The sequence below is a fragment of the Nomascus leucogenys genome, chromosome 19, assembly GCF_006542625.1.
Source record: "Nomascus leucogenys isolate Asia chromosome 19, Asia_NLE_v1, whole genome shotgun sequence".
Taxonomy (NCBI): Eukaryota; Metazoa; Chordata; class Mammalia; order Primates; family Hylobatidae; genus Nomascus; species Nomascus leucogenys.
In genome coordinates, this window is record NC_044399.1 from 68,916,282 (window position 1) to 68,932,040 (window position 15,759).

Consider the following 15,759-nt stretch of genomic DNA (forward strand, 5'->3'; position numbering starts at 1 on the left):
ATTAGCTGGGCGTGGTGGCGGGTCCCTGTAATCCCAGCTACTTGGGAGCCTGAGGCACCAGAATTGGTTGAACCTAGAAGGCAGAGGTTGCAGTGAGCCGATATTGCACCACTGTACTCCAGCCTGATGACAGAGTGAGACTCCATCTCAAAAAAAAAAGAAAGAAACTAATAAGATATGGAGGTCTACCAGAAGCAGTACAATGCAGCTAAAAATGATGCATATTATCCAAGGGCATAAACAAAATTTAACATATGATACAATTGGAGCAGTAAGATTTATTAAATGGTTTAGGGAAAATTGACTAAACATTTGGAAAAAGATAGAGCAAGATCCCCAACTGACACCATATAGCAGGTGAAATTCTAGTTGCATTAAATATTTCTCCTTTTTTTTTTGAGACAGAGTCTCAGCCTCCCATGTAGTTGGGATTACAGGTGTGCGCCACCATGCCTGGCTGATTTTTGTATTTTTAGTACAGATGGGGTTTTGCCATGTTGGTCAGGCTGGTCTCGAACTGGCCTCAAGTGATCCACCCCCCTTGGCCTCCCAAAGTGTTGAGATTACAGGTATGAGCCACTGCGCCCAGCCTAAATATTTCAATTTCAGAAAACGAAGCTTCAAAGAAAATAAGAAAGTATATATGAGTATTTACATGATCCTTGCATGCAAAAGCGAAAATCCATGAAGGAAAAATCAACACCTATAATTTCTGTACATGAAAAATATTTATAAAATTAAAAGGCAAACAACCAACTGCAAAAAAAAATTTATAACACAAATAACAGGTAAATGTATAACCAGAAGGGAAAAAAGGTAGTCTTAGAGACCATATAGTAAAACAGAAATTTACTTATAATACTATATGTAAAATACATTAGGAGTAAAAACATACACACAGCTTATAGCTTCGCAGACACAGGAACAGAAAACCAAACACCGCATGTTCTCACTCATAAGTGGGATTTGAACAATGAGAACACATGGACACGGAGGGGACATCACACATCAGGGCCTGTCGGGGGGTGGGGGCAGCAAGGAGAGGGAGAGCATTAGGACAAATACCTAATGCATGCGGGGCTTAAAACCTAGATGATGGGTTGATAGGTGCAGCAAACCACCATGGCACATGTATACCTATGTAACAAACCTGCACCTTCTGCGTGTGTATCCCAGAACTTAAAATAAAATTAAAAAAAAAAAGAAGAAAATACATAGGGCAAAAATGGCATCAGGAGAGGGACATTGAAACAGCTGTGGTTGGGTTTGGGAGGGGAAATTGTGAGTGTTTTCGTTTACATCCATTTTCCAAATGTTTGTCATGTGATTGCATTACTTTACACTTAAAAAAAAAAGAAAGAAAAAAGAAAGGCTAGAATGAGGAAGAACCACTGTATTCTGCCTCAGGGAGCCCTGGACCCCGTGAATGAGTCTCATTCTCCTTCTCCTCCTCTCCACAGGTCCAGGAGAAGGGCACCTACGACCTGCTCACCCCGCTGGCCCTGCTCTTCTATTCCACTGTTCTTTGTGTAAGTCCACGTGGGCCAGGATGCGGGAGGTGAGGGAGGAGGGGGAGGAGCGACCTCTATGTGGGGCAGAGCCCTCACACCTCTGGAGATAAGCAGAGAGAGAAACTGTCAAGCAGCGGCATGTGAAATGGGTTTCAACCCTCAGATGGCTTCAGAGCAGCCACCATGAGAGGCTTCCAGTGACTCCATGTGGCCACCATGGTGCCTGGCATCTCTGGGCTCCCATGGAGGAACTGCTGTCACTGTCTGTTCACAAGCCACAAGAGATATTCTATGTCCACCTCATTTTTCACCCCAGTGGTCGGTTTCACCCAATGTGATCACCCCCTGTATTCACCAGACAGGGGGCATCAAATGTGTACACTGACTGAATCCATCCTCAAAAAATAAACATTTACCTGTAATGAGGCTATTTAAGTAAAGATGTTTAGGCATTGAAGACCATTATCCATAACATAACACTGAAGACCATTGAATCCACCCTCAAAAAATAAACATTTACCTGTAATGAGGCTATTTAAGTAAAGGTGGTTTAGGCATTGAAGACCATTATCCATAACAAGTGTCAGCAATGGCACCATTTACCAGTAAGGGGACAGCCTTTCAGAGAGGCTCACTCAAGCATTGGGTAAAGCAAGTCCCTCCCAGCAGAGACACCCTGGGTGCCATCTTGCCCATCTGTAACCCACTCCCTGTGGGTAACTTCCAGTTCCACCTGACCTTGTCCTGGGACACGCTGCTGCCAGGAAATGTGTGTCTTTTGTGGAATATTCCAGAAAGGGAGCAGAAGCTGTTTGGGACTATCTGAGCCTTTTCTCACCTAGATCTCTTTGCTTGTTGCCTGCCTTCATCCTAGACACCACACTTCCCACCAGACTCGGATCTCCTTCTGAAGGCAGCCAGCACCTACCACCGGTTCCTGACCTGGCCTGTTCCTTACTGCAGCATCTGCCAGGAGCTGCTCACCTTCATCGATGCTGAACTCAAGGCCCCAGGTAAGCACTGAGGCAGCTGGCACGGGGGACAGGGCTCACAAGGTCAGAATGCTACCAAGTCCTCTGAAACTTTTCTTTGTGACACTCCTTACCTTGCATCCTTTGATTCATCTCTGCCGACGCCTTGGTTCACAAACATGGAGTCTCCTCTTCACAGCACCATCAAGCATCTGATGGTTGAATCCACACAAGATGAAAGTAAACATGGGAGGTAACTCGAGGAGGGATTGTTAGGGGAAGCAGGAGCAGGCACTCAAGGCAAGGAGACCCCACCTTGGCCTGTGCCTCTGATCTGGTTAGTCAAGGGGTCTCCAAGGCTGCCCAGGTCAGACAGAGAAGCCCCCAGGATGCTGACAGGAGGCCTTTGCATGTTCTCTGTGCCCCAGGAACAAGTAGGTAATTGTGTGTGTGGGTTGATGCAGTTTGGGTCGCGGAAGGTGGCTGGTACTAGGAACAATGATCACTGTGACAAATGTGGACAAGACCCGGGACTCAGTTTTCATGTGTGGGGTCTGAAAAGTAGGAGTTCTTCAGAAATTGCAGGTGCTGTCATAGACACGCAAATCAGGTCTAAGGAAGCTACTATAGTGCAGGAGAAAACTTATCAAGTGTGATTTACTGAGAAGTGGCTCAGCGAATCAGTACTCAAAGGAATAAATTCGCAAAAGCATCTCAATAGATGGCTCTAAAATATTTCGTAAAATTCATCATCATTCCTGATATTCAAAACCCCTCAATATATGGAAACGATTACTCTAGAAGTGCTTTTAATATGGCAACAGCCCAAGGTAAAATACTAGAGGCATCTTCTTTAGAGCCAATAATCTTCCTCTTTTGGCTTATAGGTATTTGCCTATGCAAAAAGACAAAAATAAAGAATGCTTTCTCTTCTGAAGAAGAGAAATTTTAATTAGTTGGAGCTCAAACAATTGCTTTTTCTGTCAAGACTGAGAGAATCCCCTGAACGAAGAACTGTCAGAACTAGAAAACAGGTAGCTAAGAGCTTTTTTATAAACTAGCATTAACTAGTAAGAAAATATAATTTAAAAAAATTTACAATAGCTATTAAAAATAAAAAATAAAAGAAATTTTAATAACCTCTATAGAGGAAACAAGCTCTGCTGAAGAATGAATAATTGAAGAATCTTATTGCTGAGTTGAATCAATATTGCAACAAGACCAGGTGTTGGGAAAATAAACGTAACCACAATCAAAATACCAAGATATTTTTAAAATTTATAAAATATATGTAAATAAAAAATAAACATAATATATAAATATTTTACAAATAAATAAATTTATATATAAAGAAAATAAAATCTATGAAAGATTTATTTATGCACTTAGTATATATTCGTTCATGTATTTTTAAAGGAGAGTAAGAAGGAAATATTTGCATTTTTTGAAGGTACTATAGGGCTATAGTTATTAAAATAGCACACTACGGGTATAAAAATAGGTAGATATTGGAAGAAAATGTAGTATCTAGAAACAGATTAAATATACAAAGTTATATGACAAAGTGGCATCCTCAAATTACTGATGAAAAAAATCAGTCATTTCATAAATTATATCAGGATAATTGGTAGACCATAAAAAAAAACTGAGTTAGAAGACTCTCTAAAAAGGCCAGGTGCAGTGGCTCATGCCTGTAATCCCAGCACTTTGGGAGACGGAGGTGGGCAGATCACCTGAGGTCAGGAGTTCAAGACCAGCCTGGCCAACATGGGGAAACCCCATCTCTACTAAAAATAGAAAATTAGCTGAGCATGGTGGCATGAGCCTGTAATCCCAGCTACTCAGGAGGCTGAGGCAGGAGAATCACTTGAACCCGGGAGGTGGAGGTTCAAGTGCCTCCAAGATCATGCCACTGCACTCCAGCCTGGGCAACAAGAGCCAAACTCTGTCTCAAAAAAACAAAAACAAAAACAAAAAATTCTATCTAAAAAATAAAATTAAGAGTTCTAACGCAAACATAAAAATAACTTTTAGATACATTAAAGGTTTAGGTGTAGAAGACAAGACCACAAAAACTACAGAAGAAAAATAGGTGGTACTAGCCTGGAGTGGAGAAGAGCTGCTAAACATATTCCCCAGGGCAAAAATTATAAAGGAAAAGACTAACAGATATGAAAGCATAAAATTTAAAGCTTTTCGTATGGCACGCCCACTTTGAGTGAAAGGTAAATGACAAACTGAGAAAAATATTTGCAATAAAAATTAATGTATCAGGCCAGACACTGTGGCCCAGACCTGTAATCCCAGCACTTTGGGAGGCCGAGGTGGGCGGATCATGAGGTCCAGAGATGGAGACCATCCTGGCCAACATGGTGAAACCCTGTCTCTACTAAAAATACAAAAATTAGCTGGGCATGGTGGCATACACCTGTAGTCCCAGCTACTCGGGAGGCTGAGGCAGAGAATCGCTTGAACCCGGGAGGAAGAGGTTGCAGTGAGCCGAGATCGTGCCATTGCACTCCAGCCTGGCAACAGAGTGAGACTCCGTCTAAAAAAAAAAAAACTAATATATCAAACCCATGAAGAAGTTTTTTTTTTTTAGTCCATTAAGAAATAGGCAAGTACACTTATGGAAATATGAATAAATATGATTCAAGTACATCAAAAAAGAACCCCCAAAATATTCACCCTCACTACTCATAAAGAAAATGCAAAACTAAAGAGCAAGAATCTTTTCTCCCCCTATCAAATTGGCAAAAATAAAAAAGAAAGAATAAAAATGCCAGCGCTGGTGAGGAATGGGGGGCTGTGTTTGTTAAAGCATCAGAAAGCACACCCTTTCACCCAGCAATTCCATTCCTGAATTTTATCCTGATGAATCTCTATGGATGTACAAAGATTTAGCTACAAAGATGTTCATCAACGCATCCTTGCTAATAATCAACCAATGCCAAAAAACTTAAATATTGAACATGGTTGAGTATACTGTGGCAAAGTCATTTGGTGGAATGATATTCAATTATTAAAAATGATATTGTAGAAACAGTTACTGAGCTCAAAAGATGTTGAGTAACTAGTTGAGCGAAAAAGCAGTCCCCCCAATACTAAGTATGTTATAATCCCATTTTTGTTTTCTCTCTTTCTAATGTATACATGCACCAGGCCCTGTTTAGTAATGGCAGCGTTTAATTCTCACCTTACACATTAAACACACACAGAATAGAAGTACCAAATCTTATTCCCCAACAATTTATGCACCCTAGAAAGCTCAAGACTGGCTTGTAAATTTCTTTGGAAGCGTTCATAACTTTCCTACCCAACCAGTTACCTGATCTGTCTGCGCCCCACCCAGTCAGCTGACCTGTCTGTGCCTCGCCCAATCAGCTGATCTGCCTGCCCCCATCAGTCAGCTGTCTGTCATTACAAAGGGCAGAGCAGGTACAGCTAGGGATGGCCAACCCCCAAGTCTACCTATAACAAGGTCCTCACCTCGTGGTAGAGACTTGGGTGGAGATTTAGGACATCAGGAAGACCCTTAGGGGGCGCTGGACTCTGAAAGGTAAAAGCTGGGTCTGCCAACCCAGCTTCCCAAGGAAAGGAACAAACCAGTTAAAGGAACAAACCCTAAAGGAACACCCCAGTTTAAGGTCAAACTCCTTCATTCCCTCCCTCACTCCCTCCCCCTGTCCCCCCAAACAAACAGATCAGAATGCCTTCTGAGCTTCTTGCTGGTGACTGGAGTTCCTTTGCTAGGAGGCAATGCTTTTCTTCCTTTTGACAACGCTCAGAGAAAGAATTTAAAATGCAAATGTCTTGGCAGGGCCTTGGGTTTCCACCAAAGACCGAAATGGTTCTTTTTTATTTTGAAAAGGATAAGGGAGTTGTGGGGTTGGAGGAGGGGATTACCTGTGGGGAGACCACTTCCCAATTTCAAGTAGAACCAGCTGTCCCTCCTCAGCTCAATGCACGCTATGCCTCGAGATATTTTTGCAGGCGGCTGGGTAGAAACTCCTTCTGGGCAGCACAGAAAGCAGATGTGCCACAGAGGGGCTGGCGGTGGTGAGGCCCAGGCCCTGGAATGATAAAATGTGAAGCCTGCAGCACAGGGGCCAGGCAGGGCAGCAACTGGAGCCGGAAGTAGAATGAGGATCCTTTGGCCTCAGAGCAGGAGGGACCCTTGGAACCATCACTCACTGCTGACGGCCTTTTCCTCCACATCCTTCCCGGGACCATGTGAAGCTTCAGATATCCTGGTGACCAAGGAGAAGTCAGATGCCCCAAGAGGGCAGCTCAAGCCAACTACCCATGGTAGGAACCTCTCCTCTTCCAGGAAAAGCAGAACCAAAATAGGAAACCATCAACTCTCCCTCGTTTCGGGGAATCATTTTCAAACAGTTCCAAAACCTCACACATATATAAATATATAGTGAGCCTGTGCCCGCTCATTAATGAGGAAACCAGCACGATGATAGAGCTGGCTTAGAGGAAGATCCAAGAAACTGAGATAAGCTCCTCATGGAAGCTAGAGTAAGACTCAAAGTTAGATACCAAATAGTTAGTATCACAGAAGGGTATAAAACCATAACCTTTGAGGTTATCTTTTCTACTGAACAAAAATCTCTTGCAACTCATCTCACATCCACCAGTTAACCTTCAATTTTAAAGAACCTAAGCCCTAATCAATGACAAATAAACAAAATTACCTTAAATGAGCTTGTTGAAAAATACTTTCGTATGATTTTTTGAGATGGAATCTCGCTCTGTCACCCAGGCTGGAGTGCAGTGGCATGACCTTGGCTCACTGCAACCTCCGCCTCCTGGGTTCAAGCGATTCTTCTGCCTCAGCCTCCTGAGTAGCTGGGACTACGGGCACATGCCACCATGCCAGGCTAATTTTTGTATTTTTAGTAGAGACGGGGTTTCACCATATTGGCCAGGCTGGTCTCGAACTCCTAACCTCGTGAGCCACCCACCTCGGCCTCCCAAAGTGCTGGGATTACAGGCGTGAGCCACCGCTCCCGGCCTTTCCTGTGATTTTTAACAGGCCTGCTGCCCAATTCCTGAGTCCCTCCCACCCCCAGTTAAGTGGAGAGAGGGCTAGAATGAAGGCCAGGGAACTTGAATGCTTGAAGGAGAGGCTGAATAACTTAGTGGCTTCTAGTCCTTGGGACAAGACCATTGTACTTGCAAATCCTGGGTCTGCTACTTACTAACTGTGGGCCTTCAGCAAGACATTTAGCTTGTGAGCTTCAGTTTCCTCATCTGTAAAATGGGGTATAGCAATGCCGCCCTGTCAATGCAGTTAGTGAGGATTAATGTTGGCCTAATTGATTTCACAGTGCTGGGGGCAGTAAGGGTTACAGTGGTGTTAGCTTAGAAGGTAGGTCCTGGTAAAGTCACAGGGAGAAATGAGAAGGGACACAGGGAGGTGGGCCCTCCCCACCCCCCCGTGAAGTCTTAGGGACCCAGTTGCCATGGAAATGAATGAAACAGTTTATTCTGCTTTGATGTGGCTGGGTGGCAGAGGAAGTGGGCCTGTTATCAAGGCTGGGGGCCTCCCCCTGCTTCCTGACTCCACCCCCATACGATCGCCCAGTGCCTCGATTCTGGAGGTAGCAGGAAACCTCACGTCAATGCCATTGGGTCCTACCTACCACAGCCCTCTTGGGCTCAGCCCACATGTTTATTGAATATTTACTCTATGCCTGCATAGCTGTGCCAACCACAATACTTTCCTGCAAAGAATTTACCTATAAACCTGGGAGATGGCATGGGGTATCTTACGTGCAAACCACTCTGCAATTTTCAAAGCACACAAACCTCAAGGATTGCATCTCGCCTGTAGGGGAAGAAGGAAAAGTCATATTTTTCTCATTATAAAATGGGAAATGATTTTGAGAAGACCAAGTTCAGTATTTCTTGTTTAAGCTACAAAGTGAAGTATGAAGGAGGGAACACAAACCCTCGTATGACAAAGACCTACACTTTGTCACTTATTAGCTAATGACCTTGGACAAGTTCCTTAGACTCTCTGAGCCTCCCGGTCAAAAGCAGGATTATAATTATCATTGATGATCATGAGGAGGAGGACAGCAATTATGCCAGGTTTGCTTATGGCATATGAAGCACCATCATAGGTTGGTCTCATCTAACCCTCAGAACACCTCCATGGGTAGTTACTATTATTCCCATTTTTCAGACGCTGAAACTGAAGTCTTAACATTTATGTAACTTGCCCCTGGTCACATAGCTGACAAGAGCTCTACCACTTGAACCCATATCTCGTTGATACCAAAAGTCATATCATATCCTTTTCACATTTGCATAAAGCTGTGTTTCTACCAAGAGGCACTGACAGATGGCTGCATGACCCTAGGTTGCCCAGGCTGTCTTTTTATAAACGCTCTCCCCCTTGGGGAAAGGAATTTCTCTTGCCCCTTTCCCTTTGGCATGCTTAATATGGTTTCATACCCTTTGACCTCCTATCAAATGAGGAACAAACCTGGGTTAGGTCAGTTTTGCTTATCAGTGGGTGGCAGGTGAATTCAGAATGTTCTTCAGTGGTGATACATTTCTCTGGGGACATTACTGATCACAGACATTTGCATTTTATACTTTTTGTCTCTGGTTATGGAATGAAAGGTTAGACCTCTTGAAGGATGTCAAACATCATTGACTAGTAGGTGGGGGAGGTTTAGGGAAAAGAGTAGAGGCAGGTGTTCCAGAAACCACAGGATGTGATCAGTTAGGACTGAGCTGGCTGCCTATAGCAGAAAGCCCCAAACAACAATGTCTTAAACTCACAGGGGCTATTTTTCTCTTACACACAGACACACACACACACCACACACACACACACACACACACACAATCTGTACGAAGGCAGGCCAGCATTGGCATGGTGGCCCCATGAACATCCTAGACCAGCCTTCTCTCATCTTTCCGCTCCACCACCCTTAGCAAAAGGCACCATCCTCAAGGTTGCTTCATGGTCTAGGATGGCTGCTGGAGTGCTGGCCATCACGTCCACATTCCAGTTAACAGAAAAAAGGAGGTGAGGGGGGTTGCACCTAACACATTCTGCAAGGGAGGTTGAGAGATTGACTCATCAACTGGGTACAATGCCCAGTGTCCCACTCATAAAAAAATGAGGAATGGATATTGAGTAGATGCCTAGAAGTCTCTGCCTCATATGACTTACTTGTAAGAGTAGCCCATAAGGCCTGAATTGGTCCTGTTAGGGTGACTCTCACCAGGGTGGTGAAAGGGTGTTATGAAAGGTCTCATCTCACTTCGCCCCCACAAGCCCAGTGGCTCTGCAAAGCCAGAGACCTCATCCCACAGGCGTTTCTGTGGGGTCACTGCACCTGTTTAGAGCAGCATATGTCTTCTGGTGGCACTGGCCTTTCATTCCAAGAACTCACGTCTCCTCTGCCTGCATGGAGGCCTGCCCAGTGGGTTCCTTCCCCCCAGTATTTTCCTCTTGGCTTTCTAGCCACATTCCTTCTCACCTTCCACCTCTCTGCTCCTGGAGTCCCGGTGGCCAGGGATTCCAGGCCTCCCTTGTTATGTCCTGTCCTCCTTTGTTTATTCACCTGAAATCCGTGCTTCACCTTCCTGCCCAGGCCCTGCTGAGACCCATAGCCATGAGTCCCCAATTCCTGCAGCCTCTCTGGAGTCCAGGACCCTGGAGATGGGGAACAGGAAGGTGCTGTACCTGGGGCCCCCAGTGAGGAGGGAAGTGTAAGAGAAACCCTGCTGTGGGGAGTGGTGTGCCTGGTGTTTGCTTCAGGGTATGATGTAGGTCAAACTGTCCACCATGAGTTGATATTAATCATAGATGCTGGAGAACCAAACCCGACCTAGTCTCATTTGGAGATTGCAACGCTGTTGGGGCCGGGCCGTGCTTCCACCCTGTTGATTCCATGGAATCTTGGTGTTCCCCTTGTAGGAGGAAACTGAGTCAGATGTGGTTGCTGCCTGCCTGCCCCAGGCTCAAGTAGCCACATCACCCTCAGCATGGACCTGTCTATCCGTGTGTCATTAATACCAGTGCTTGCTTGATGGCAGATGTAGTGATTGTCCTGTGTCCTGGATCTTCACAGTCAGCTGTTCTGTGCAGAATCCCCATCTATTGCAAAAGAGTGGAGGCTTTGATGGTCGAACAAGGCTTGATGGTGAAGGGTCTTGGACACTTGGACCAGGAGTTTGACCTTCACTATGAGTGTGTTCTGCCCACTCACCCCATTCTGTGCCTGTATGGGGTGACTCTTCTCGATTTCTTACTTGCTAGGGCCTGACGCAGGAACAACCCAAGCAAGGTTTTTGTTTAGCCCTTGCACCAATCTTGATCTAAGAAGCTAAACTCAGAAAGTTATTTCCATCTGCTAAGGTGATCAAGAAAGGGTGAGATCTAAGATCAAAGGGAGAGAGGTGTCTGTTGATCCGAGGCTCCCCAGTGCAGCCTTCCTGTTTGGGAAGTGGAGGGTGGAGTTAAGGGTGGTCCCGAAACTGACATTGCACACCCCACTTAGCATTCATGGCCTCCCTGGCATCACCAGGTAACATTGTGAAAACCAAGCCCATGGAGGATGCTGGGAGATATTTCCAACCTCACAGCATACACCAGCAAATGCGGACTTGGCAGTACAATCTCTAAGCCAGGCTCAAAGGAGTCAGTCTGTACGAAAATTTATAGGATCAAAGCCTCCTCCACATTGCATAGTCTTTTCTAATTTGTTTCCAGCTCAGGCCCCAGCCCACCAGTTAATTACCCCAAAACCCCACACCCCCTGCTAAGCAGGGGATCCATTACCAAGAGAGGCCAAGGAAGGGGGTTGATGGTGTTTTGGGGGTGAGGGCGGGAGTTTATCTGATGATCATAGGCTCTGCTTGGGAACTGTTGGTACCTTGGGTATTCAGCACCAGCCAAACAACTCTGAAAATCACTCTCTCTGGGTCAGGGTGTGCCAAGAGGCACAGGTATCCTCCTAAATATCCCCCATTAAAGCGACAGGACACATAAAGCAACAGTTGTGTGGAGTCCACATAGCTCATACGAAGCAGCTTCTGATTCTAACTGTAGCACAATCTAAAATGAGACGAAGGCACACGAATATAGACGTTAGAGACTGCCCCTTATCCTAGAGACAAGAGGAGATGAAGGAGCTTCAAGGAGAAGCTTGTCAACGGTACCAAGCGCTCCAAAACGAAAGTTCAAGCAGCGTGAGGATGAGGTTGGGCCGTTGGGTATGGGGACGGGGAAAACATTGCCAACCTTCAGGAGAGCAGGGTCAGGAGGGCAGAGGGGTTGGAAGCCAATGGCTGGGCGTGTTGGAAGAAAGCTGATGTGGAGGCTTAGCGACGTCACAGTCCACTGCTTCCTGGAGTGTGACCGCCTGGATGTCCTTGGTCAACAGAGGCAGAAGTGGCGGTGAAGAAATGGGGTCAGCGGGGTGTGGGTTACCTGTTAAAAGCATTAAATAGTAAAAGAAAAGAGAAATAAGGTCAAGAGAAGATTTTGTGTTGTCTATGTGTTTTATGGTCAGGGAGATGGGGGATATCTGTTTGTCTCCACTATCGTAGCTACGGTTATTATGTAGAGGTGGTTGCAGAGCGGGTGAGGCTCTCTTCTCTGTAATGCATGTGAGTGGCCACCAGATGGTGTCCCAAGTCCTGATGTAATAGCCACTGTGTCAAGGACTTTCCTGGCAAAATGGACCAAACGTTAACTTCTAAATATGCGATGATTACATAAAGTAAACATCACACAAAAGGCCAAAAATCAAAGCAATTAGGTCCCAAGTTAGAAGAGCATTATATGGTAATTTTCTGCCTTTTACTAAAGGAACCTCACAGCCTTTCTATTTATAGCTGTCTTTAAAACCCCCCGCCCCCCGACTCCCCAGACTTGCACTTCTGAGGGGACATCCTGAAGGTTCCCAGCTCAGTCCCAGTTCAGAGTGGCCCTGTTCTCGATGGGGACTGTCCCGGGCCTATTTCCGAGCTATGACAAGAAGGCGACCCACCCCGCTGGGTCCCCAGCCCCTGCTCTGTGAGGGAGTGAACTGACGCTTTCTGTTTCATCTCCTTGTCATGGTAGAAACAGAACTGAATGCACCCTGTAAAGCGACTGCTGTGCAGAACGGAGTCAAGTTGCAGAAACAAAAGGAAAACCTTTGGTGTGTTTCTTCTCAGCATTTGGAAGTCAGAGGAGACAGAGAGGGGAAGGGCCAGGGAGAAAGGGGATGCGGGCTGGGAGTGGAGCCTGGGATGCAGATGCCTCAGAGCAGGGAGGACGCCAGGCCAGACCACAGTCCTTCCCGATCCCCTGAGAGGACTCGGGACTCCAGGCAGAGACGGGGAGGTGCAGGTGGGGAAACTCGAAAGCCGCTGCGTGGCTGGAGCTGAGGCAAAGTGGATGGGCTGAGAGGTGCCTGGCATAGCGGGAAGGCACCCCGGACCGGGAGAGGGGGCAGCGGCAGGGACCGAGGAGTAGCCGGGCGGCACAAGACGCGGCAGCCTCCTGGGCCCACGTTCTGCCTCCTGCGATGCTCTGCCTCCCAGTCTCTGAAGAGAGAAACTTTAAGTTGGTCAAGCCATGGTGGGGCCTGGGAATCACAGACTGTTAAAGGCCTCAGAGGCCAATGATCTAATCTGGCCCTTCCCGGGAGAAACTGAGGCCCAGGGCTAAAGTGACCTGGCCAAGGCCACGCAGAAGAGCTGGAATAGAACTCAGTCTTCCAACCCGGGCTCTCACCCTGGATCTCCTTCTCTCCAGCTAGGCTGCCTCCAAGCCTGGGGCCAGGACCTGAGCCACGAGGGGAGTGGAAAGCTCTTAGGAAGGGAGGGCAGTCAGAGAGGCCACGGGAATCCAGAGGACAGCGAGGCCCAGGACAGAGTTTTGGTGTTGGAGGTGGAGGTGGGGATATGACTCGTGAGGTGTAAAAGGACGCATGGAAGCAAACTGCTCGGCACACTGGCTGGTCCACAGAACAGCTCCTCTCCAGGTTCGCCTGAGCTCCATCCGGGAATTTCCAACCTGATTGTCCAGTGCTTGGCTCGCCACGAGGCACAAGGACGATGCTGAAGGAACTGACCAGCCCATGAACTCTTTTCTTGTTGACCCACAGGGATCTCCTACCAGAGACTGGTGAGGGCTGAGCAGGGCCTGCCCATCAGGAGTCACCGCACCTCCACCGTGTGAGTGCTCTTGGGGGACGGAGAAACGGGGGAGGGAGTTTGGGACCCCTGCACTGTTCCACCTTCACCCTCCTCCCCCACTCAAACATCCAGTGCTCCCACCCCCTGTCCACCCCAGCCAGCAACAAACAGGCTTCCAGGGAACTGGGAACCCTCCGGCACTGCTGGTGATTTTTTGTGTCTAGGTGTGTTTTTCTAGGCTGAGGGTCTTTCACCAGATTCTTAAAGAGGTCTGCATCAATTATGCCAGGTGTTAGGCACACAGTTCCCCCACTTTCATTATTTTCAGATGAGGAACTGGAGGTCAGAGAGGTCAAGCAACTTCCCCAAGGTCACACAGTGAGCAAGGGTCCGAGCCAGAATTTAACCCTCAGGCTTATTCAGAAGCCCATGATATTTCCACAATCTCCTTCTGTTACTAAAACAGTGTTTCCAAACTTGTTTGACCAGGACCTATAAGAAAAATCCATTTTATACAACAGCCTGGTACACACACACACACACACCCCTGAAATGAAATGTATCCTGGCTACATAGGATGAGCTCTGTTCTATTCTATTTCATTTAAGAAACAAATGTGGCTCCCCAGATGATTTCATTACCCACTCCTGTGTCCTGACCTGCAGTTTGAAAAGCACTAGAGAGGGGGTGCCCATTAGGAGGACCCTCTGCAGGCCTCGAAGTGTTGGGTGCTGTCTCGCCTTGACATGTTGGGAGCCCAGGGACTCCGGCCTTCACCACTTCAGAAATTACAGGCCCCTGGTCCTCCCCATTCCCAGCGGTTCACTTCCCACTCACTCCCCTGAGCAACACTTCTTGACTTCCCTTTAGGTAAAAACAAACACAAACAAAATTATAGATGCTGAGACAGAGGGAAAGGATGCTAAAATGTTGTAGTTTAGTAAGTAAATAAGATTCCTCTAGGGGGAGCTGGGGCAGGTGGGCTGATGAAGAATCATCAAAGCCTTTTAGACCCTTACTTGGACTCCAGGCACCATTCTAAGCATGGTTACATGTGCTGACTCATTTAATCCTCACGTTAACCCCATGAGAAAGGGATTTTTCACATAAGGGAAGTGAGGCACCGAGAGATTTGTAAGAAAGAGCTTACAGTTGGGAGACGGTCTCACTTTCATTATCTATAAATTGAGAATGATGATAAATTCTTCGGCAGAGAAATTATGCGAGTGAGGGGAGGGGCTCGGCTGGACTCGTTATAAGGTTATAAGGGGCTGCTCATGCAAGCCCACCTCCTTTTTCTTACAGATAGAGAAATCAAAGTTAGTTTCTTCCCAAATGATGGGGACTTTGACAGAGACTAGTCCTGTCTCTGCCCTGTCCCAGGGCACCGACGTCCCCAGAGCCTGGAGGGAATGCCGCCCTGCGTGGTGCTCCTTTGCACTGGGTTTAAATGCAGTGTGGAATTGAGAGCACAAGAGCCATCACATGCAGCTCATACTAAAGCATTTATGATACAAAGCCGCGATGGCTCGAATTTGCTTCGAGGTCATGCAGTGATGGAGGGGTTGGCATGGGGAAAGTGAGAACAGCCGTGCGTTGTTAACTGTAAACAGTGTGATCAGCGCTTCAGAACCCAGGATTCTTTTAATCTGGGGTATATTTGAAAGTTTCCATGATAGCCGGGCGCGGTGGTTCACGCCTGTAATCCCAGCACTTTGGGAGGCCGAGGCGGGTGGATCACGAGGTCAGGAGTTCAAGACCAGCCTGGCTAACACAGTGAAACCCCGTCTCTACTAAACATACAAAAAAAAAAAAAAAAGTTAGCCGGGAGTGGTGGCGGGTACCTGTAGTCCCAGCTACTTGGGAGGCTGAGGCAGAGGAATGGTGTGAACCTGGGAGGCGGGGCTTGCAGTGAGCCGAGATCGTGCCACTGTACTCCAGCCTGGGTGACAAGAGCGAGACTCTGTCTCAAAAAAAAAAAAAAAAAAAGAGAGAAAGTTTCCATAATAAAGAAATGTAAACACTGGCACCAAGAGGGAATCTGGGTGTCCATCGGGAAGGGAGGTAGCAGTGGCCAGGCACACACTCCCCTCCCAGCCAGTGAAAGCCTGTAT

The 15,759-nt window shown here is 46.8% G+C and overlaps 1 protein-coding gene across 3 annotated transcripts in view; it reads left to right on the top strand.

Moving 5' to 3' along the window:
* PIK3R5 (phosphoinositide-3-kinase regulatory subunit 5) overlaps window positions 1–15,759 on the top strand; it is an 87,359-nt gene that overhangs the window by 59,630 nt on the left and 11,970 nt on the right. For all 3 annotated transcript variants that reach the window (XM_030800212.1, XM_030800211.1, XM_030800213.1), the window contains exons 4-6: window positions 1,461–1,529; window positions 2,386–2,524; window positions 13,615–13,684. In XM_030800212.1, coding sequence (XP_030656072.1) covers window positions 1,461–1,529; window positions 2,386–2,524; window positions 13,615–13,684 — 278 coding nt within the window. The remainder of the gene's footprint in view (window positions 1–1,460; window positions 1,530–2,385; window positions 2,525–13,614; window positions 13,685–15,759) is intronic.